General features: G+C 40.2%; 1 protein-coding gene across 9 annotated transcripts in view; it reads right to left on the bottom strand.

Annotated features, from left to right (window-relative positions):
• Positions 1–23,873, bottom strand: part of Lekr1 (leucine, glutamate and lysine rich 1) — a 171,438-nt gene that overhangs the window by 71,190 nt on the left and 76,375 nt on the right. For all 9 annotated transcript variants that reach the window (XM_048794265.1, XM_048794266.1, XM_015486937.2 and 6 more), the window contains one exon: positions 7,834–7,915. In XM_048794265.1, coding sequence (XP_048650222.1) covers positions 7,834–7,915 — 82 coding nt within the window. The remainder of the gene's footprint in view (positions 1–7,833; positions 7,916–23,873) is intronic.

The raw sequence follows: 23,873 nt of genomic DNA, 5'->3' as shown, positions 1-23,873 counted from the left end.
AAATTTTTAATATTTATTTTTTTTGGTTTTTGGCGGACACAACATCTTTATTTGTATGTGGTGCTGAGGGTCAAACCCAGGCCGCATACATGCCAGGTGAGCGCGCTACCGCTTGAGCCACATCACCAGCCCTCGTTTTTTTTTTTTTTTTTTTAATAAAAAATAAAAAAAAAAACAGGATTTCACAAGTCTACAAAACAAGTGGACACATGACTGGAAGAAGGAGGCACCTGCTTAGAGCAGATTACTGAGAGCTAACACGAGGCAGATGGTTAGAAACTGGAAAATCACCATTCAGCAACCACTGGCTATAGTAAGGACTGATCAGGCAAAAAGCATTAATGGATCTTATATCTAGAAATAAATTTTGATGAATAGAGTGTTTTCATGCATTTAAAATGTTTCTTCTAGAATTGTTATTCATTGAAGGGGAAGAACAATCTTCTCCCACATCATTAATTACATACTAGAAAAACTGAGTGATACTTGGACCAGAAGACCTAAATTACCAGTAGGGAAGATGATTATCAGGCCTTCAGATGTGATGCACTGAGAAAGACACATCACCATTGTTGGGGCTCAGAAAATAATACCACCAAAAAATGGCACCCCTGTATGCTGGTTATTTTAAATTCAAGACCCTTGAAGAGCAGCAGGTGCTGGAAGAGGCTTTATTCTGAGGTGGCCTTTTCCACTTAAAGACTGGAACTGCCAAAGAAGAAAAGAATCACCTCTGGTCCCTTCCTTGAGTTTTCACTAACTAAATGTGCATCTTCAGGAAGGAAACCATACCTGGACAGATTCTGTCACAAGCTATTTCCCATTTCCCAGACCCATTCAATTTCCCCCCAAATCTTGTTCTATACTGTCTGAGCACTGGATCCATTCATTCACCTAAAATCACTGATGACCCCTCAAACTTCCTCACCCCAAGTCCTCTCCCCTGTAGGAAGGGCATATATGCACCTGACTGCACTGGGTTGGGGGTAATCACACTCCTGTCCCCATGCACGTTAGTGACTCCTCTGGGGTCAGTTCACTCCAGTGAAGAACCAGATGGCTAAGGAGCCAAAACCACCTATTTGGTTTTCTGGTTGAGAAACACAGGATCCAATCACGGGAAACAGACCAATAAAAAAATGAGGAAAACTTTTATTTTAAAAAAGCATGAGGAGTTCTGCATTCTTCAAAAATGTCAAGGTCATAAAAAGACAAAGACAGTCTGTGGAAAGACAGTTTGATAAAGAAGGTTGAAGAGAGATACAAGCAGACTGACCCTACACTGGATCCTGCACTAAAGGAGAAAATGCTACAGAGGACATCATTGGGTCAACTGATGAAACTGAAATATTTTTGGCAGATTAAAGAACTACATGTTGATTTATGACACTGAAGACTCCATGGTGGTTATGTAAAATTCCACTGTCCTGAGGAAAGGCAGGCTGAAATGTGCAGAGGTAAGGGCCATGTTGTGTGGGATGTATCTTCAAATAGCTCGGGAAGAAAATATGCATATATTATAAAATACAAGACAAGAAGGCAAAGGCCATGTTCACTGAGTCACAAAGGAAAGAAGCCATAAATGTGAGGGTACAATTTCTTATCAAGTTTTAAAGTTATAAATTCAATATTGGTTAGAGAGTGGAAAAATGGGTCTTTACAAATATTGCTGATATAAATAAATCAGTATAATCTTATTGGGGGGCAATAATTAAATATTTGATTTTAGCAAAAATTGTCCCAAGGAAATAATAGTGAATAAAAAGTTTTGTCTATATGAATTTTCTAAGTACTAACTTATGAAAGAGAAGTACTTGCACATTCTAAGATAAGGGATTAGTGAATAAATTATTGTTCATCCAGGTTAAGAATACTATGTATTTAATGATCATCCACAAATATATAATGACATATAAAAACATCCAGGATATATCACTGAGTAGAAAAGTTTGCAAAACAGGACATAAAGTATGACACAAATTACCTTAAAAGTATTAAACACTTAGAAAAATGGACTAGAAGGATATGTCAAAATATAAGCGATCATCTGCATTTCTTGGCTCCTAGTCTCTTCCTGAGTCTTCAGATCACATGATTGCAATCTCTACTTCCGCCCTCACAACTACTTTCATGACTCTGAACCCCTGCCCTGCTTCCCATTTGCAAGGACTCCTGTGATTACGTGGGATGTGCCTGCATAATCCAAGATAATCTTCCCTTCTCAAAAATCCTTAATTTAATCACATCGGCAAAGTTCCTTCTGCCATGTAAGGAACACAAAGATTCTAGGGATTAGGACATTAAAATCTTCGGGAGCCACTGTTCTATCATAATTGGGCTTCTTCATGTTCCTTGAACTCATAAAAGTCCTGGATCTCCTGGTCTCAGATGCTGGCATGTTAGAACGGCTAGCTCCATTCTGTTCTCCAAAGCTTAACTCAAAAGGCCTCCTGCTCAGGGCTTCTGTCTTGGTCCTTCCAGCACAAGTACATCACCCCTCCCCTTAACTCACATCCTAACTATTTTATTTATATTTTCTGCAGCACTTAGCATTACCTGAAATTATCTAAGTGGCTCTCTGGGATCCTGCCAATCCAGTGTATAGTACTGCACACAACCATTCTGGCACATAGTCAGCCATCAATAACATTCTGTATTGAATGAATAAATGAAGTGAAATGAGCTTGTTCAAGTTAGGGCAGGTGGAAAGTAGATCTAGACACTGCCACTGGAATGTCACCAGGCTACTTTAGGCTTGCCAGACAAAAATTGCTCACAAGTGAGCAGAGATAAGAAGAAAATCAGAACTTGATACTTAATCTCAAAAACAGAGAATGGTCCAAGAACAGATTGGCCAAGTCAGATGTCGCTAAGAGGTCAAGTAAGAGCTTTACAAATTAATAATGTTTGTTGTTTGTAAGCTTGTTATTGCTCAAATTATTAGTTAAGCAAGAATTAACTAGTTAATTAATTAATTAGTGGCTGTTAATGAAAGTCAAGTGTAAGTACGTAATGAAGGTCTCTAAGTTAGAAAATCATCCATTACACCACTTTAGACACGTTTTCTTTGTGGTTTTGCTGTCTGCAATTTCCATTACCCAACACAGTCTGAAAATGTTAAAATGAATACTACCGAAATGAACATTCATGACTTTTAAGTCGTGTACAGTTCTGAGTAGTGTGATGAGATGTCATTATTATCTCATCCTGCCCTAGGCACAAACCACCTGCTTCTCTGTACATCCACGCTGTGTGCGCTGCCCACTTCCAGCCCCAGGTTGACTGTCCTGGCACCTCAGTGCCAGTGACTAAGTGACCCTTCTGTATTGGTCTACAGCTACATGTTCCCACACCTACATGTCCCCATGCCTATACCTCATTTGCGGTACTCCATCTTAGCATGCAGCACCAAGGCATCTTGCCAGAAGGGAGCATATGATAAGATGTTCCAAGATTAAGAGACCACATTCCCATACGTCCCGTTATAGTATGTCACTATAATTGTTGTTCTATTTTATAATTTGTTATTTTTGTTAATTTCTCACTGTGTCTATTTTATAAATTAAACTTCATCACAGTATGTGTATATAGGAAACATGTATATACACATATATTATATGAGAAGTCAGGTACTACCCATGGTTTGAGGTGTCCACAGGTTTTGGAATATATCCCCTTAAAGATCAGGGGTGGGGACCACCATATTCATTAGTACTTGACAAAATCCAAACCACCTTAAGTGAATATGTTCTTTTGATGACATACATGAGAACAAACATATCTATACTGTAAACTACACAATGTGTAGGTGTACAGGGTGAAGTAAGAATCTGCACACACACCCCATGCTCACTCCTGCTCACTCCCGGAGGTGCTGCTACAGTCCTTCCAAACGTCCACTCTGGGGACTTAAGCCCTCAAATGTGTTATCACTCATATACACTTTTAACAAAAGGGGATCATCATTTTTATGATCTTTTTTTAATGTCTCAAATTCCTAATAGCTTCTTTTTCCTAATAGTTTTTCTTTTAGGCTACAATTCTGGACATACTCTGGAGGATATCAGTTATCCCTGTGTTGCTATTTACCAATTTCCTAAGGTATTAAAATTTCCCCTTGCAACCCCTAACCAATTTGGGGGTGTGTGGGGAGTATGTTTTTCCTTACACACCAACTTTTCATTGTGTGTTCACCCCAGCTTTAAGAGCCTCTGCCTGTCTGCTTTCCTGTTCATTTCACCCACGGCTGTTCTGGAGGTTGTACAAAGGAGCAGGTTATGCTATCTGAGGTGGGCACTGAGTTTCATCTTGAGCTGCGGGGACCCCAGCTCCCTGGCTCCAGCTTCTGCACTCACTGCTTTAGCCTGAGGTTATAGATGCCTCTGTGAATGCTGCTCATACAAGGCCAGCTGGCTAGAGGGGTTTGCTGTAGACCAGTTGGCCTACATGTTCAGAGGAGCTGTCAGTGGACCTCCTACATCAGAACACATGGGAATTCACCAAAGTGTGATTGCTTGGAGATGCTCTAGGCCCAAATGTGAAATCGGAGCATCTCTGGAAATGAAATCTGACTCTGGGCTTGAGTGGACGAGGTCACACTGTAGTACAGGGTTTTAACAAGCTCCCCAGGATTTGTCCACAGATGGGAGTCAGACAACCACTACCCAAGATTCACCAGGTTCCACTTTCTGGTCTTAAACTGATTCCGAGAAAGGTCCTGCCTGTCACATGTCCACTGCCACCACTCACAAGTGGCTTTCCTCTCCATTACTCCTCCACAGAGTCGACCCTTCCTATGCATCATCTCCCAGGAACTCCTGAAAATCTCTCACCATCTAGGGCAGTCCTTCTTCAATATCTACATAAAAATAATAAAGACACACTTCATATCTACCTATACTTAAAAGCTATAAAAATGAATTTCAGTCTTCACATTTTTCATTATTTCAGGGAGGTCTCCCCTTAATTGATTAAATATTATGATTCCTAGAAATAAAGCTTGTAGAAAGCCTTGCCATCAACGTGGCAGAGCCCTGTTCATGCTCTGCCTCAGAGCTGAAACGCGGCGGCTTGGGCCTCACTGCGGCTTTCTCCCTGGCCCCGGGATCAAACCTGCTTTTTCTCTCAGGATGAGCCTGCCAGACGTGAGCTCACTTTGGTTGTCCTGCTCCCCTTACCAGTGACTTGTTTAGGAGAGGGTGCATAAAGGGTTTTAGCCAAGGGGGTGTAGGGAGAGGTCTAATTGGTGGCTTCTGGGTAATTTTTCTCCTTGCTTCTAAGGACATACCAGAAAAGAAGGCCCGTCCTGCCTCTGGTGGCCTTGTATGTACATGGCACCTGGAATTGCAGCCACCTGCAGATCACAAGGGAGCTAGCTAGCTTTGGGTCGAAGCCAATGCTCAAGGCAGCAGGATGGAGACAAGAGAGAAAATCAAGATCCTTGGAGACACTGCTGAGCCTCTGGATCAACTAACTACTTGGAGCCCAAAGCATCCTAATTGATAAGAATCTCTGATTCCAAATACACAACAATGTTTTTATAACCTATAGAAAATATTTTCTTAAAAATATCAAAGGGAAAAATAAAAACCAATTTCATCCATGTGTAAACTGCTTCTTCGTCTTATATCAAAATCTATAAAATGAATATCCAAATATTTAAACAAGAGAATTATCTAAATTGAATAGGTAAAAATCATTCCTACTTCCAGTCCTCTATAAAAGATGAGGATAAAAATTAAAGGAAACAGATGCCACAGCATTTTCTAATTTCTAGAAGTCCAAAGAGGTTTGAGTATGCACAGTAACTTTCCAACTTATTAACAAGCTCTACCTATTTTGAGTGAATTATTTTTTACTTAAAAATCAATCATTTAAAAAATGGTCAAGCCACAAATTTGCCTCCAATCTGTAAATAAAAGAGCGCTAGTTGACTATGGGGAACCCCCTGGCTTCTGAACACCCCAAGACTTGAAGAGTCCCAGGCACTGCTCCCAATTGCCCATCCTCCCCAACTGAATCCTCGTGGTGAAAGTGAACAGTGTAGATGGACAAGCTGGAGGCAGGCAGCACTGAAAAGGTCTCTAGGACAGGAGGCATTTTAAGTTGCCTTTCATAGTTCACATTTTCTGAAAATGGGGGCTCTGTCCAATTTCCCATTGCAAGAAGACCTTTTGTGAGTAGGAATCACTGGTTTTATAACCAACACAGTTCAGCAGTTTTGCAACTGTACGGGATCGCCTGTAGGTAATTAGCCTGCTGGGCTTGGTGAGGGTGTGTACTTCTCCCACAACTTCAGTCTACCTTGACCCCCATCATTTCTCAGTACTCATGTCACAAATTATGCTTACAATATAATTAACAAAACTACCACAGGAATGTGTTAATTGTAAATGGGATGGCTCCATGTATATAAAAAGAAATCTGTGCAAACTTCCTCTCCATGCAACAACCATAAGCTGTAGCCCTTCTCTTCGGTAGGCTTCTCTCTGTTTAGCTTCTCTCCTAACTTCTAAGACTCTACCAGCTGAGTCTTGGGGTGCCCATGGATTCCCTTTTAGCTTAGGCCAGTGCTAGTAACCTCCTTGCTTCTGAACTGTGCTCTTTTCACTTCTTGAGCTCCAGAAAGCAAATGTCCCATGGTAGCTGTGGCCTGATGAAGCTGCTTTCCCAGAGCCACAGCTTGGCCAAAGCCCTCCCTTCTGCTTTCAGAGGGAGGAAAACAAGGATTTTTCTTTTCTTTTTTCCTTTACAACCACCATCCAGTTTGTCATGTTTCTTATCTCCCAGAAGCTGACTACCTGGGCCCAGGTGGGGTGTCCCCAAGGACTCCTGTCCATCACGGCTTCACCCCAGCCACCCTACACAGCCAGCCAGCTGAACTGCTGGGCTTGCTGGACTATTAACCTCCATGTTACACAGCATGAATATTTATTTTTCTTGGCTTTCAATAACCATACTATTTTGCTACAAATAATCCAGGTATGCATTAATTTGATGGAGCATTTTGGGGATTTGTTCCTCCTTACAGTGTCCAGTACTTTGTTAAACACATTGTTCTTAGGAGTAGCCCATGGTCAACACAAACATTTGGTTGCTAAGCATTCTAAATATTTGTATTTCTTATGAGGTTCATCCCTCTAAATTACAGGAACTGAAAACCAGAGCTAGCAGATTATATATAACAAAGTAAAAGAATTTACTTACATTTCAAAGATTACTTACATTCTATTTTTAGTTTTATAATTATAGATATGCTATGTTTAGACAACAAAGTAACTTTCAAAATTTCTTAAAAGAATTAATTGTTAAAAGTAGTAGTGCTCTGGATATTTTACAAGGTCATTTTTATCACTTGTTGTCTAATATTTTATTTTGCATTTATATAAATACATCAGCATTTCCAAGCTGCTCAGCTTTCTTTTTGAAGCTACCATGTTACAAAACAACTCCAGTACTACTTCTTATGGATAGACAGTATAAAAATAAAGAAGAAAGTTCAGCGACTATTTCACATTGTTTGCCTCTGAACAACCAGGGAAAACATTAATATATTGCTAGGTAAATTTCAATACTTGATCTTAGCCAAAAGGTCACAAAACAGCTGATAATTTTCTTAGTGAAGAAAATAAACCCTTTCTGTTTTAAAAAATACTTACAGGTCCTTCAATACATACAATCTAGACCAGCAAGACAGCAACGCACTATTACCCACACAGCTGAGGGGCTGCCCGGGGAGCAGAGCACACCCCGGGTCTTTCTAAATTCTTCATTTTTGTGGCACATGTACAGAGCACTGGAGTCTTGCACTCTGTTTAATAGTTAACAGCTTACGCGAGCATTTCTTTACAGTTGTCCAGCTCCGTCACTGTCCTCTGAAGTCTTAACCCAAGGGCCTCTACTTGACACTGTAAATCTGAAATGAAACAATGTATTTCTCTCATTAGCACATAGAAAGTGTCCAAAATTTTTTTAAACTATTTTTAGACATTGATGGACCTTTATTTTACTCATTTATTTATACATGGTGCTAAGAATCGAACTCAGTGCCTCATACATGTCAGGCAAGCACTCTACCACTGAGCCACAGCCCTAGTCCATGTCCAGATATTTTTGTAGAGTAAATCATATTCCTTAAAAGTTGCCTCTCAGTTCCGAAAGGATAACACAGTGTTTAGTTCACTTAGCCTGTGTGACCTCTGACAGTCTGGCTGTCCCCACTAATACCCACAGAAATAACAGATCTTGGTGGAACCTGATTTGTTGGCCTATTCTGCCCCCATCGGCAAGCTGATCTGAAAACAGCCAATGGGGTGAACTTTGCTAATGTCCCTAAAGGTCACATATGTAGCTGACACATGGATTTCTGACCTGTGGCTCGTTTCTGATACACTTGATGGCCTGAGTGCTCTTGTGATTCAGAACCAAGAGGCACTGCTGAGTTCTCCTGGCAGGGCTCAAGCAGACAAGTCGTGCACCAGACTCATGGTCAAGAATTTGTTAGGTCAGGGTAACATCTAACAGGCATTTTTTGTGACTTTCAAAGCTGAGAGAATACAGCAGGAAATTGGCCTCCTGAGTCGTGGAATGGGGAATTTAAGCAGTATTTGAAGATTATTGAAGAATCTTGTGTCTTAAGCATGTAGATACAGAACTAAAACCAAAGCAAAAAGAACTGGCTTGACATGTCTAAGTCCTGTCATCAGACCATGTGTGACAACTGTGATCTGAACCCAGCCTGTGAGAGTCCTTTTTGGGAATAAAGTAGAAAACAAACATACATAGCTGGACCAACTGGTTTCTACAGAAAAAAAGTAATTCAAAACACTGGAATTATAAATTTATGTTTCATTTGCTCAACTAATATATTGTTTAATAACTTTTTTTTGTACTTGTGATTGAACTCAGGGAGTTCTACCACTGAGCTATTCCCAGTCCTTTTTATTTTTTGAGACAGGGTCTTGTTAAGTTGCTAAGGTTGGTCTTGAACTTAAGATCCTCCTTCCTTGGCCTCCTAAGTCACTGGGATTACAGGTGTGCATCACTGCACCCTCAATATTTTTTTATACACACCCCCACACACACACAATTAAATTTTTTTAAACATTTTTCTGTAGTCATTGATAGATATTTTATTTATTTATTTTTATGTGGTGCTGAGAAGTGAACCCAGTGCCTCACACATGCTAGGCAAGGGCTCTACCACTTAGTTACACCCCTAGCCCTCAATAATATATTTTTAACGGTAAACATTAAAATCTTTGTGTGGTCATAAAAATATATAAAACTTCTATCTATATAAATCTTCAACCTGCCTTTTAATCTTTGTTTTAAGGAACAAAGAGCCAGTTCCTTAAATCAGAAAACAAATTCATCCCAAACAAATGTCTTACTTGGAATTTCCCAGACATTTGTATAAATCTTAAGTTTCATCCAGTACTTTCACATTTTTTTTCACATTTTTTCAACCTTGAAGAACAAGTGCACATTTTGTTTTACAGATGAGGATTCTAAGGATCAAATTAATCAGCTTATTAAAGTCCATGTGGCTGGTCAGAATGTCAGCCTGTGATTCACACTTCGGTCTAGTGGATCCCAAGTCCGTATCTCTCTAATGATTCAACCACTCCTGGCTATAAAACCTGCGGGGCTAGCATATAATTGTCCATGAAAAGTGAGATTAGCGTGGCTACAGATCTGTTATCAAATTCCCAGAATCTTTAAAATGGTATCCATAAGACAAATGAGAAGTATTCTCTCACATAAAATATGTAGTAAACTGGTAGAATTTCCCACTTCAAGGGTTAGTTTTGAAAGTTTAGAAATTAATGTTGTCTGAATAATAAAACTATTAAAACAAAGGCGGTGTCACCGTGCTGATTTACGGCACTGACATCAGAGAACAAAACTATGCCATCCTATAAATGTCAGGACACATCCTAAACCAGATGAAGCAGGGCTCAGAGCCCATATGATATTATTTCTAAAGGTAGCTATAGTTAAAAGGAAAAAAAAAGAAACTACAAGGAATTGGTGTTTGGCATGTGAATTTTCTGCAATTAATTCTCAATTACCTGAGAATTGTTGGACTGTAAGAATGGCAGCTAGATGGTAAGAATGGCAGCTAACTGAAGCTCATTTTTACAGCATTGAGAAGTATCCTGAGGCTCACATTTAAAAAGGATTGTGCATCACCATTACAGAACTGACTACACCACCCTGGCTCAAGAGGAAGAGAACAGCTACTGCACTTCCATTATAATTCTGCCTGCCTACCTGCCCAAGCTCCCTTTCTCCCCTCCAGTTCTAAACAAACACAGATGCTTAGTCTTTAACTTATAGAACCCAATGAGTAGAGAGCCAATTCCTTCAAGATTATTTGGCATATATTTTATAGCAACTTTGAGTAAAAATTGGAAAAGTAAAATACATGTTTTATTTTTTAAAAACAAGAACCTCTGAAGGCTGTCAAGTGAAGTCGACAAAAACAGAAAACACAAGTAGTATCAACAAAGAAAACATTTTATATAAGCAGAGACCATGACAAACATTCATACAAATAGTACATAATGTAGATAGGTACCTAGTGTATAATTAGGAGTTAATATATTTTCATGGCTCTTTTTTAAACTTTTAGATATATTTTTTGTAATCAAGAATTGCTAAGAGTTATTTTTTTAAAAAAGATAGGACATATCTTTCCTGTTCTGAATGGGACACAAGTATCCTGTGGGTTTACCATAGGTTCTGGCAGACTTGCAGGGTCCTCTCGTTTTCAGAAGCAGAGTGCCCCATTCCTGTCCTTAATAATGAAGGAATACAGTTAGGATACACAGAAAAAGAACGAAGCATCAGCTCAGAACAGCTCGGTTCCTGAGGAAGAGGCTGCAGTCCTCTGTGGTGAGACAGTTCACCTGCAGTTTTCTGTATTCAGCATGACTTGGATTACAAAGGCCCTAATGCCCACAGAAAGGAAGGAAGCACTGGCTTCCAATACCCTGCAGCCATAAGGCAGAGCCCAGAGAGACAACCCAAAATTCACAGCAGTGTGTTCTGCCAGGATGTGACTGGGTTCTTCACAGATAGTAAAGCAGCAGCAAATGGCTTTAAATGAACAAAGCAAAAAAAGAGCTCTTGGGCTCTCTTCACACGAAGCCAGCTGCCTGCCGGATGGCATTCCACAAGCATCTGATTTGAGGTAATTAGTCATTTAAGAGAACCCTGGTATTCCAAAAGGTTTCTAGAACCTACAAATATAAAAGGTACTCATAGTTAACTATTTTGTAGGATGATATAAAACCTTGTCATGTGGAGGGCATATTAAGTTGATATAATGTTTGAGAAGACAATAAATAAAACCTTTATAGCAGAAAGCTATTCAAGCTTAAAACTTCCTTATAAACATTGAAAATTCAAAACTGGTGCAAAGTGCTGTTTGGAGGAAAATGATTCAAGACTCAAGCAGCAAAATGGAAAAGCAACCAGCACCCAGAGGTCCACGGGAAACTCTTTTAAATAAGAAACTGAAGCTGCTTTTCTTTTAAGTACACTCTAGCACACTGGTACAGGACAGTTCAGAGGGCTGTGCACAGGCTCTAAAGCCAGATTGCCTCATGTCCAATCCTGGCTCCTCTTCCTGCCACTTGTGTGATTTCAGCATTTCAGTTCCCCTGCCTGGAAGGCGGTTACTGGTGCCCAAGACTCTCCTGTGGACTAAGTGGCCTCACATACAAGAGGAGGGCAGCAGCCACAGCATGCTGGGAGCTCAGGGTGCCTGTAGCTACCTTGGCTGGTGTAAAGCCTCTTTCCCTTCCCTGGGGCACATCACTTCTCACCTTGTGGACCCTGTTCTTGCACACAGCCCTGGGGTCAACAGCTGTCATCTTTGTTTGGGGAAGAGTAAAAATGGGCATTTTACCTATATTTTCCTGTAACAATCTATAAAGTCACTGTGTTAGTTATCTTTTCATCCCTGCCACCAAAATACCTGACAAGAACAAGTTAGAGGAGAAGTTTATTTTGGCTCATGGTTTCAGAGGTCTCAGTCCAGATCAGGCACATTCTGGAAGTGACATGGCTGAGGAAAGCTGCTCAGCTTACAGTAGCCAGGATGCAGAGAGAAGGAGCCAGAGAAAGTCAGATTCCCAAAGGCATGCCCCCAGTGACCTGCTCCCTCCAGCCATGCCCCACTTCCTACAGTTTTCACCCAGTAATCCACTCAAGTGATGAGGTCACAGCTCTCATGATCTAATCATTTCACCTCTGAACAGTCCTGCAATGGAGATCATGTTTCCAACACTTGAGCTTTTCAGGGGATACTTGATACCCAAACCATAACAGTAACTATGGCAAAATGATGAAAGCTGTCAATATGGGTGATGAGTTCACATACTTTTTAAAAAATTTTATTTTCTGTATTTTTATGTGTTTGAACATTTTGTAGACATGCACTGGCAAAAGAGGAGCTTTGCTGTAAGGGTCAAAAGTGCCAGCATGTTCTGCACTAAGGGCCTCATCAACTCTGTTCTGTGTGTCCTTGGTACAAAAGGAAACAAACCAAAAGGGGCAAGAAAATGAGCTGAGGGACGGGCAAGATGAGACTGAAACACAATTAAGGGACCCATGCGAGCCTCTGAATAGGGAGCAGACATGTTTCAGCTGGGGGTGGTATCTCAACAGGAAGGTTGCTGGTTTTGCTGTTTTGAAGAGATGCTGCTGAGATGCTCACTGGCCTTGGGAATGCCGTGTTCCCAAGGGTATCCATGCCTGGGAATTTAACATACACCTTCTAATTTGCAAACTAAGTGCGAAAGGGCTGCACTTTTTGCAGGTGTTTGAAAAATTACACAAATTGTCCTAAGCTACAGATCTCATTCATATTCTTACTTTTTTTTCACTCTTCTTAATTTTTTCACTCAAAAATTCTTACTTTTTTGAGACATATACATGAGCTACATAGATATGACTCATTCCTCTTTGCTATATTTCATGCACGCACCCACATTTAACTTATCCAGGCCTATATTAATGGAATCTAGGTTACCTGACACTTTGTCACCACAAATAACCTGCATTCCAGGCTTTCCCCATCCTCTTGCATACCCTCAAGAAGTTTTCAGTCTGTCCCTGGAGATATGTTAGGCCATAAGAGTTTTAACATTTTTAAGCACTGCCTAACAGTTCCCAGAATGGCACTAACACACTCCCAACTCTCTGGATGAAGGTCCCTGCTTTCCTAATTCTCATTGGAAAGAGTTATTTTAAACATTTTTGCCAATCCAAAGCTTATAAAGTGGTGTCTCACTGCTGGCCTAGCTGCAGCTCTCTGCTTACTGTGGATGCTGAGCATCCCTTTCACACTTGGCCACTTTACCATTTGCTTTCCCCAAGTCTCTTTGATAGCTACTCCAATCAAGCTTTCTTCTTCACTCCTCCAGAGAAACAGTGCTTGTCAGGGTCATGAATGACCTTTTGTGTTAATGACTATAAAAGTCAACCTCCTTCTCTGAACGCAAATGTTAAGCAGCACTTGTGCACTTGTTCTCTCTCTCTTGACAACTTAGCCACTTAGCAGGCTGCTGCTGCTTGTTCTCCATGGATGGTTCTCATTCTCAAGCCGCTCTACCTGTGAGAAGCACCCAGCACTCAGGTCTGAGCCTCCTCACTACTGCATCATCTGCCAAGGTGCTCTCACCGCGGTCACGGCTGTGGATGGTGTCTGAGTGAGGGAAACTCCCTCACTACCACCATAGCTACCGACACAGAGCACTCACCACACGTCAGGCCCCAGGGCCCAGGGCTTTATACACTGCGTCCTCCTCTCATAGTGCAAACTTATTAAAATGTGCATTTATGAAAGCAGGAACCTCATCTGTTATAGTCATAGGACTTGGGACATGGAAGTTGTTTACAAAATAACCTTTGAAACAAGCAAATGAAATACCATTAAATATATTTAAATTTAGCAGGAATACCATTAAATATATTTAAATTTAGCACCCACGATTAGAATACATGGAACATAAATAGTTGCAGTTTTCATTGATATTATATGATATTTTGATGTTGAAATACAACTTTCCTATAAATATGTTACTTTACTTTAACAGACATTTATTGAGTATCATCTCTCATTTGTAGGTAGGTTCTATGGTAGTTAGACTCAGTGTACAAATAACAATAAGATATATTTCTTACCCTTAGATAAATCACAATCAAGTGTTTTATTTGGTGTTGAAGAATTCATGTTTCAAATAACATCAATAACTCCTTTAAACTAAAGTGTGCTCTATTTTTCACCATTTTACATTATTTTATTAGTTAAATGTCAGAAATATGGTTGAAACTGTGGGATTTCTGATCAGATATAACTAATCTGAATAAATAAAATCAAGTTTGCTATGTTAGATATAATACATATATGTTATATGACAAACTGATAAGCTTTTAGCCCTTTTCAAAAGCAATATCTCATTTAAAATTGTATAATATATATTCACAGAAGAAACTTTTGCACATGTAAAAATATATACCAATAGAAGAGAGTTATTTAATGAGTATTCAACTATGTCAATTCCAAATTAACATATTTTAACTTTAGCAAACACTTTACAAAGCTCAGATGGTGATATAGCCACTTAGAATATTCATTTCATTTGCCGTTTATATTTCAGAGGTTTGATTCATATCTATTTTGAACAAGTATTCTTGAGATATATTTAACATTTTCTACATTATGTCAGAAGGAAATGAAATAGCATTTAGAGATTATTATGAACCACATACTAGAACAGGTGTGAATATAGGGATAAAAAGTGGCAATTCAGTACAATGTGGTTATATTAAAACTGGAAAATTATTTGTGTGTATACACGCAATGTGTGGTGGTGGGAGATGGGGTGGATTAAATTGAGCTAAGGAGAAAATCAGAATATTTATAAAATTTATAAGTGAATTATAATAGATTAAGAATGAAAACTTTCTCTTCAGTATTGTTTATGTAAAAATGCATCTATTTTTTCACTGCATTTTTATTCTGACCGTTAAAGTGACCCAATATAACAAGAATATAATTATCATCTATAGGGGCTTATAAAATAGGACAAATGTAGGTATGAGTAAGAGAGAAATCTTAAATTGTAGTTGTGGTTGTACCATGGTTGAATTCGTTGGCAACATGAATAGAGCTGTCTGTCTATCTCACAAGGAACAAGTCCTGATAGCTTTAGAAACTTTATGTGCAGCCCTCAGTGGACGAGAAAGGTACGGGCCTGCAGTGAAATACCAGATCACCAGCTGAGAACAGTTATGACATAAAAAAAAAAAAGACTTAGGTTAATAATAAAGTCAAGTAATCAATGGAGGACAGAAGTTGAGACCTATGATTTATGGAATTTTCCAAGAGGGTCACATAATCATATGGACATGAGCTCCCCTGAGTGAACCGAGTGCAGGTCCCTGTGAGAGGACTAACTCCGTGCAAGACTGAGGAGGAAGGGGACACATCCTTGGCCATGGAGTGCTGGCTCTTGTCCTGCCCCTCTCTGCCAGTACACTCATGGCAGTAAAGCAGGCCAAGGACAAGACACAGGACCTTCCTCAAGAGTGGTTGCATGTCACCCAACTACTTTGAGCTAACTGCATCCTAAAATAAACTCAGCTTTTTTACATTATGTAATCATGTAGCAAAGATATGTTTCATAATTTTAAGAGTGAAGAGAGATCCTTAGGAAATACTGATGGATACAGTAAAATATAGAAGGCAGATGCTTAATGTAATATCACTCTGACAGAAAACAATAAGAACAACTGTCTAATTAATTAATAAGGTTAGATTATAAGTAGATTATGATTCTCCAAACAACATAATGCTATAAATATTTTTACAAGAAAAGATTCCACAACAAAGAAAAGGGAGTAGAGATTATACAACTTTGTTATTTTATTAAAAATATATAATATTCAGGGCTGGGGTTGTGGCTTAAAGGTAGAGCGCTTGCCTAGGATGCATGAGGCACTGGGTTCGATCTCCAGCACCACATAAAAAAACTAAACAATCAAAATAAACATATTGTGTCCATCTACTACTAAAACTATTTTAAAAGTATATACGTATATATACAATATTCAAAAAATAAATTCTAGAAGGACACATTTCAAAACTTCATAACTATTTGAATGTTGGAATGTCCCAATCAATAAGTGAACATAACGGAAACAAAAAGCTCGTATTAAAGTAGGGTAACAAGGAACCCTAGAACATCTCATGTTGCCACTGTGGATGCTTCTTATGACACTGTTGGGTGTCATGTGCCTGCCCCACGTAGACAATTCACATTACCAGCAGCCCTGCTCAAGTGGCTGGTCCAACAGCACTCTGAGGGGCTCACAGGCCGTGAGACACAGATCAAGAGCCCTGGATCAGGTTCCAGCTCCGCCTGACAGTAGCTGCAGGGTCATGGGCAAATGACTTCATTCCTCTGGGCCCCAGAAATCTCACTTGTAAACTGTAGATAATAATAGTGCTTAACACAGGAGGGTGACAGGAAGGGGCATGGTGGCTGAGCTGTGCCTGACAAGGGCAACTGCTCTGTGACTGCTAGCGCTATTCACACAGTAGAACTAAAGCTAAACTCACAGGGATACTTGTTAATGATGTAAGGACAGCATTGTGATCAGAAGTGGGAGGGGGTGGAATGCTGGAGATGCTGGCAAGGGGTGGGTGCTATTGAGCAAGGGGTCACTGATTTCCCACTCAGACAATGTCACTATCACTCACGCTAGTAGCACAGATGTGGACATCTGCAAATGTCTATGAGCTCAGGTACCTTCTGTGAAATCATGTGTGAAAAGTGTCTGTGTGTGCTGGCAGGGGGATCCTGTGGGTGTCAGACAAAAGCTCCTCCAGCTCCCCTCCCTGCTCCCTTGGAGTAGCCCTGAGGAAATAGAAGCTGTGTGTGACAAAGAAGACCGGCAGCCATCAGTGGTTCCTGATACAGCCTGATGCCCCTCATACAATACACATCTGGTTAGGACTGCTGAACCACCAAATGAATGAGGGACTGGCATCCAAATGAGCAGAAGAAAAGGACTTACCTGGTAACAATCACATTAGGTCACAGCATAAATGGGGGGGGGGGCAAATCTGTCTGAGAGAGGTGGGTGTAGGAAGCAAAGCAAAGGACAGAGTCCATAGAATTTAAAAGAACAATATCTAAAATTTGCCCCCAAGGGGTCCTGAGAGGTAGGATGTGGTTAAAGAAAAGGCAGAGAAAGTGGTAGGCTAGGTGTTGCCTTAGAAAGGGACAATGACGTTGGAGGTGAAGGAGGAGGAGAGAAGCCTGCAGGTGGAAAATACCAGAGAGTAAGCCAGAATCACATCGATCTCAGAGGAGAGAAAGGAGTCCGACAGGAATTCATCGATCTGAAGAAGTCGGGTGACCATGACAGAATTTCCTCTAACAGCTGAACATTCATCAAATGGAGAGAATATGTTAAACAGAGACACTGTTTCCCTGTATGGGAAGCTTAGTGTGGGGAGCAAACGACTAAGCAAAGCAACAAAGAGAACCTTAGAAGACGCGGGTGGTCAAAGACCAAATGGCTTCTGAAGGAAGTTCCTTAAGAATTCACATTTCAATGGTGTCCTGGTTCTAAAAAGGATTTTCAGGTTCTAGTTAGTACTATCTGCCTTTCAACTTATCTAGAGACCTGGGGAATCTAGTTTTTGAGATTTCCTTCTTTTGGGCATAGAAGCAGTCTACAGTGTCCCAATTTCAAGATAGTCTCTTTTAAGGGCTGTTGGATCTATCGTAAATAAGGGTCACTGCAAATCTCCCTGGCTTTCTGTGAGATTTGCACTTTTCCTCTTTTATGAGAAATCAAGGTTACATTGTTCCAGATGGAGACTGAGGATTCCAAAGGAATGAGAGACTGGTAGAGTTAGCACCATGCACTCTCTGAAAGTCGCACTAGCAGGTAAGGTCAAGGTGGAGTTCTGTAGGTAGCTTCCTTCCCTGCCATGCAACAGGTGACCCCTGAATCAAGTGAGCCAAGGCTGATCAGAAGGCACCCTGGTGGAGCCAAAGGACCTTTTAAGAGGAGAAATCAAAATTTATAAAACCCCTCTGTGACTAGAGTAGCACTTAAGGGAATTCTAATACTTTTATCCTACATACAATCATCTGGTTTGCTGTCACACCAGGAAAACCACTTTCAAATGCCGTTTAGTTTTCTGGATCTGCATGGCTGTTCTTCAGGCATCGCTATATCCCCTCTTGTCTGTACTCCAGTAGCTCTAAGGTAGGTGAGGAAAGCCACCAAACTCCCATTTTATAAATACAACAACTGAGTCAAAGAAATCAGTAACTTGTCCAAAGGGCCTGTAAGAAGCAAATACAGGTCCAGAAAACAGAAGCATTTGGCCCCTGGGTCAGTCTCCCTTTCAAATACACACCATTAATTTTAACTTTTCTCTACTTCATTAGTGAAGCTACTAATTAAGGGACACGCTACCTACACGTGTTACAGCACAGAGGAGACCTGCATACACCAGACAGCATGCATAGGACCACGTACTGCATGTTCCACAGGTGTGAAACCCCAGGCAGCCACCTACAGAGACCGAGAGGAGAGGAGCAACTGTGACCCCCCGGACAGACTCTTCACAGATGTGAGGCTTCTCCCAAGGGTGAAAGAAATGCTCAAAAATTTGATTGTGGCATGGTCACACACCTTGTCAATCTCCTAAACACCATTAAACTGTACAGTTAAAAGGGGTGAATTTTATGTAAATTATATTTTGATAATTCTGTGTTTGAAAAATTAGGATGTTAAAATATTACATGCAAAATAATTTCATTATACTTAATAGCTTATTGAAAGAAAAAGTTTTTTCACTTGGGATAAATTTTAAAGTTGGTGAAATAGATTTAGGGAAAGATATTAGTGCTGGAATGATTTATCTGAACTCTGTCTTCCAATATTTGTGACTGCTGAAAAAAAGCAAAGGACACATCATTCTACCAGGTGGAAGGAAAATCACTTAAGTGCACTGATTTGTAAGTCACAGTGACCTCTGAGAGGAATATTATCAATTGAGATAAATTGTGCATTCTGGAAGTAATATTAGCATGAGCCAAACATCAAATTACAAAACTTAGGCAAATCTTTAAAAAGGGAGCTAATAATTTAGTCTTCCAATTTTTATTTTACATGTTTACTTTTCTATAAAAAAATTAAATTTTGTCATTAAGGACTGGGCTACTATTGACAGTGCATAATTTATGTTTTTTTCAACCACTGAGCCACATTCCCAGACCTATTTTGTATTTTATTTAGAGACAGGGTCTCACTGAGTTGCTTAGTGCTTCACCATTGCTGAGGCTGGCTTTGAACTTGTAATCCTCCTGCCTTAGCCTCCCGAGCCACTGGGGGATTAAAGGTGTATGCCACTGTAGCCAGCGCATTAATTTACTCTTATACCACTATTAAACTATATGAGCCAGAATTAACACATGCATTTTAATTTTGAGCCTCAATTGTTTTTAATGAAAAGAAAAGTAATGACCATAAAGGTTATATATTGAATTGAAATTGAAAATTGGCCGGGCATGGTGGCACACGCCTATAATCTCAGAGGCTTGGGAGGCTGAGGCAGGAGGATCACAAGTTCAAAGCCAGCCTCAGCATTTTGGCGAGTAAAGTAACTCTGTCTCTAAGTAACTCGGCAAGACCTTGTCTCTAAGTAAAATATAAAAAAGGGCTAGGGATGTGGTTCAATGGTTAAGCACCCCTGAGTTCAATCCCCAGTACCCAACAAACAAATGAACAAATAAAAATAAAGTTGAAATTTTTTGATGGTGTTTTCAAAAACAGTAACAAAACGTGAAACTGTGAATATATATTCAACTTTGGAAACAAACAAATGGCATCAGAATTAGAAGTTGGTCATAGCAGATGGGAGCTGAAAGGGTCTGCAGGTCTGAGCCCAGCCCACTGCTGCCTGGGTGTGGATACAGTCCCTGGGGACAGACAGTGTGTCAGTCACCTGGCTAATGTGTGGCAGGTCAGTGTCTTCTGTCAGCCTAGAATGCTTTCAACTAATACCACATTTGTAGGGGATTGGGGGGGTGGCTGTAAGACACAGTAGAGAGAATGCTCATAGCTCAAGATGGAGAAAGATTATTCTCAAATAAGAGATATAGAAATATAAAATGAAGAACAACTTTTAAAATATTCATAAGGAAACACAATAATGATATAATACTCGGTACAAGGTTAAAAGTTTAGAGTGCAATGAAATATAGTTCAAGTTAGTCAAAAGAATGTGACATTTCATATTAGTAAAAAAGAGTATAACATGATGAGTTACTTCTTGAGAGAATAAGGAACAAGCAGGAGTGTGAAGAACAGGCCGTAAAGGAAATTCAAGTGAACTAGTCCATAAAGGAAGTTGACTGTGATACCTAACAGGCAAAATTGGTTCTAAACATGTGGAGCTGGCAAATAGGAAGAAGCATAAACATGCAAACGTTTAGTTTTCTTTTCTTTTTTTTTTTTTTTTGTACCATGGATTGAACCCATGGGCACTTAACCACTGAACCACATCCCCAGCCCATTTTTGTTGTTGTTGTTTTTTATTTTGAGAAAGTGTCTCCCTTGTTGCTTAGGGCCATGCTAAATTGCTGAGGCTGGCTTTGAACTTGCAATTCTCCTGCCTCAGCCACCAGAGCTGCAGGGATTACAGGCATGCAACACTGTGCCCAGCTAGAATTGTTTTTAAGATTTTTAATTATAATAACCATATATAGAATCCATGTTAAAAGTGAATTTTAAGTACTTTGTATTGTATTCTTTAAACAAATTTTATTTCTTCAAAACAAGACACAAAAAGAGACGACTGTGTAACAGTCTACTCTTATTTTGATTTGCCCAAAGAACCTAAAATGTCATGCCCATTATATTACTCCAGTGATATATCTGGGGCGAAGATATTCACTGTAACACATTGGATTTTCCTTTTCTCAAAGGGTAACATGATTTCTGAAAAAGACATAAATAAATTAGAAAAGGCATAAATGACAATATCATAATAATAAAAATCTTAAATACCATACTCAGCTAGTAACAGAAAAATTTGGCATGCTTTAAAAGAAAGCAGATTATGAAGTAAGACATTTAAGTTCATGAAAATTGTGAAGCAAATGCCATCATATGGTAGAGAAAGTATAACTGGACAAAATAATTTGAATGGCAATGTCCTTGGAGCTGGAGAAATTCACTGAGTATTCTCAGTACAGAGGACATAAGCCCTTGTTGAGAACTGCTAAGGTTAACAGCATCTGCACATAGACTAGTGTAACACCAGGAGGCCGGGAGCCCCATGAGGACCCTATAAGAGCCACGACTCTGCACACCTGCAGGCCAAGGGAAGACAAGGCCTGTGGCCGGCATGCAGAAGACGCCCAGAAAACAGTTGCTGAAAAAGTGAAAGGAATTGCAGGTCAGCGTCAGCCAGGGAGGACAGTGGGAAGAGGCGAGCTGCAGTGAGAGGCAGTGAACAGGTTCACGGATGGTAGGCAAATGCTATGTCAGATCACAACCAGCAGAAAACAGGGGGTGGAGAGGAGGGGAGCAAAGGGGCAGGCAGGGAACTGGGAGAGTCTCCCAGGGATCCTAAGAGGGAAGCGCACCTAATTTGACAGACAACACTTGACAGACAAAAACTGAGATGGTAACTCTGCTGTCCTTCCTGAACCTGTGGTTCCACAGCCTTCTGTGTTAGCTCTCCATTACTGCGATGACATAACCTAGGATAATAAACTTAAATGAAGGAATGATTTATTCTGGTTTATGGTTTCAGAGGATTCAGTCCAAGGTCACCTGGTCCTCTTGCTCAGGGCCTATGACAGCACAGTATATCATGGCAGGAGCATGTGGCAGGGGAAGCCAAGAGAAAGAGGGGCAAGGGCCTCAAAGGCATGTCCCTATACCCCAACTTTCACCTACTAGGCTCCACCCCTTAAAAGTCCACCACCTCCCAATAGCACCATGGGCAGGAGACCAAGCCTTCAGCACAGGGGCCTCTGGGGGACATTTGAAATTGAAGCTATAGTACCTTCCTAAACCACTGTCACCACTTCTGAAAAATGAATTGGAAAGAAATAATATGTTGGTACAATCCAGTCAGTTCACCAGAAAGGTATTTGTGGATAAAACAAGAGATTTGTTTATGAACTTTTTAAAAGATGTTTTGGCAACTTTCACACTGAGACCCTGACATGGGAATGAGTAAGATTCTTATGGATTCAAAAAACCTGGTGCCCTTGGGAAAGAAACATCAGGAGTACTATTGGTCGTTCCTGAGAGTAGACCTGTCCACTCTGACTTACCAATTCAAAAACGGCTTCCACAAAGAGAAATGTAAAGGACTTTTAAATTTTTCCTTTGTTTCTGTAGTGTGTTACCTGTGGAGAGAACCTATTCAATAACAGCAGCACAAACGAACCTCTAACTCAGTATTGAAGTAATATGACTCTTTACTCTGGAATTAATACTGCCCTTGAGAACAGTCCCTTACATCTCTCAGCCGCCCAGCCTCGCATGAAGACCGAAGAGATCAGAGCCTCCACCTGCACTTCGAACCCGAACATGCACTGTACTTAATGAAAGTGAGGCCTTGATGAGTATCAAAGTGTGGCTAATTAGTGCTGCTATGTTTTTGTTTTTACTGTAGGAAGCAGAACATGAGCTAGATCTTGAAAGATGTATAGTTTGGGTAATTTTTTTAAAGAAAGTTTATTTGTTGGCAGCAGATGACTGTGACTCTGGCCAGCCCACCAGCAGAACCCGCGTGGTAGGAGAAGAGCAACTCCGCACACACAAGTGCAGAAGAAGCTGCGCCCCATCTACCAGCGTAGGGTGGCTTTCCCCATGGGCTTCCATCTAGGACCTAAAAGACCATCATCCAGGTTCCTGCAGGCAAGGTATTGGTAACCTGCAGGGACACTACAAGAGTATAAGGTAGAAACTGTAATACCTGAAATCCACTCTGCTAGAGAGAAAGACACACAGACACAATGAAGAAACAAGGGAAGAAAATGCCCAAAACAAACCAAGCTGATACAATAATAGATTCTACGGACAGCACAGTAGATGAAATGTCAGAGACGGAGTTCAGAATGTACATAATGAACATGATATGCAGGGGCTGGAGCTGGGGCTCAGCGGTATTGTACTTGCCTGGCATGTGTGAGGCACTGGGTTTGATTCTCTGCACCACATATAAGCAAATAAAAAATAAATAAATAAAGGTCTATTAACAACTTAAAATTTTTTTAAAAAATAAAGTGATATGCAAAGCAAAGAATGAATTAAGAGAGCAAATACAGGCCACAATTGAATGCTCCAACAAAGAGATAAGAGAGGAAATACAGGTAGCAAAAGATTACTTCAAGAAAGAGAGACTCAAAAAAAAAAAAACAAACCAGAAATCCTTGAAATGAAGGAAACAATAAACCAAGTAAAAAATTCAATAGAAAGTATCAACAACAGACTAGATCACTTGGAAAACAGAACCTCAGGCAATGAAGACAAAATATATAATCTTTTTTTTTTTTAATTTTTTATTGTGGGTTGTTCAAAACGTTACAAATTTCTTGGCATATCATATTTGACACTTTGATTCAAGTGGGTTATGAACTCCCACCTTCACCCCATACACAGATTGCAGAATCACATCAGTTACACATCCATTGATTTACAAATTGCCATCCTAGTGTCTGTTGTGCTCCGCTGCCTTTCCCATCCTCCACCATCCCCCCTCCCCACCTCTCCCCTCCCCTCCCCTCCTCTCTCTCTACCTCCTCCACTGT

This window comes from Marmota marmota, unplaced genomic scaffold (assembly GCF_001458135.2).
Source record: "Marmota marmota marmota unplaced genomic scaffold, marMar, whole genome shotgun sequence".
NCBI classification, from domain to species: Eukaryota; Metazoa; Chordata; class Mammalia; order Rodentia; family Sciuridae; genus Marmota; species Marmota marmota.
Note: the sequence above shows the minus strand (reverse complement) of the source record. Positions and strands in the feature narration are given on the sequence as shown.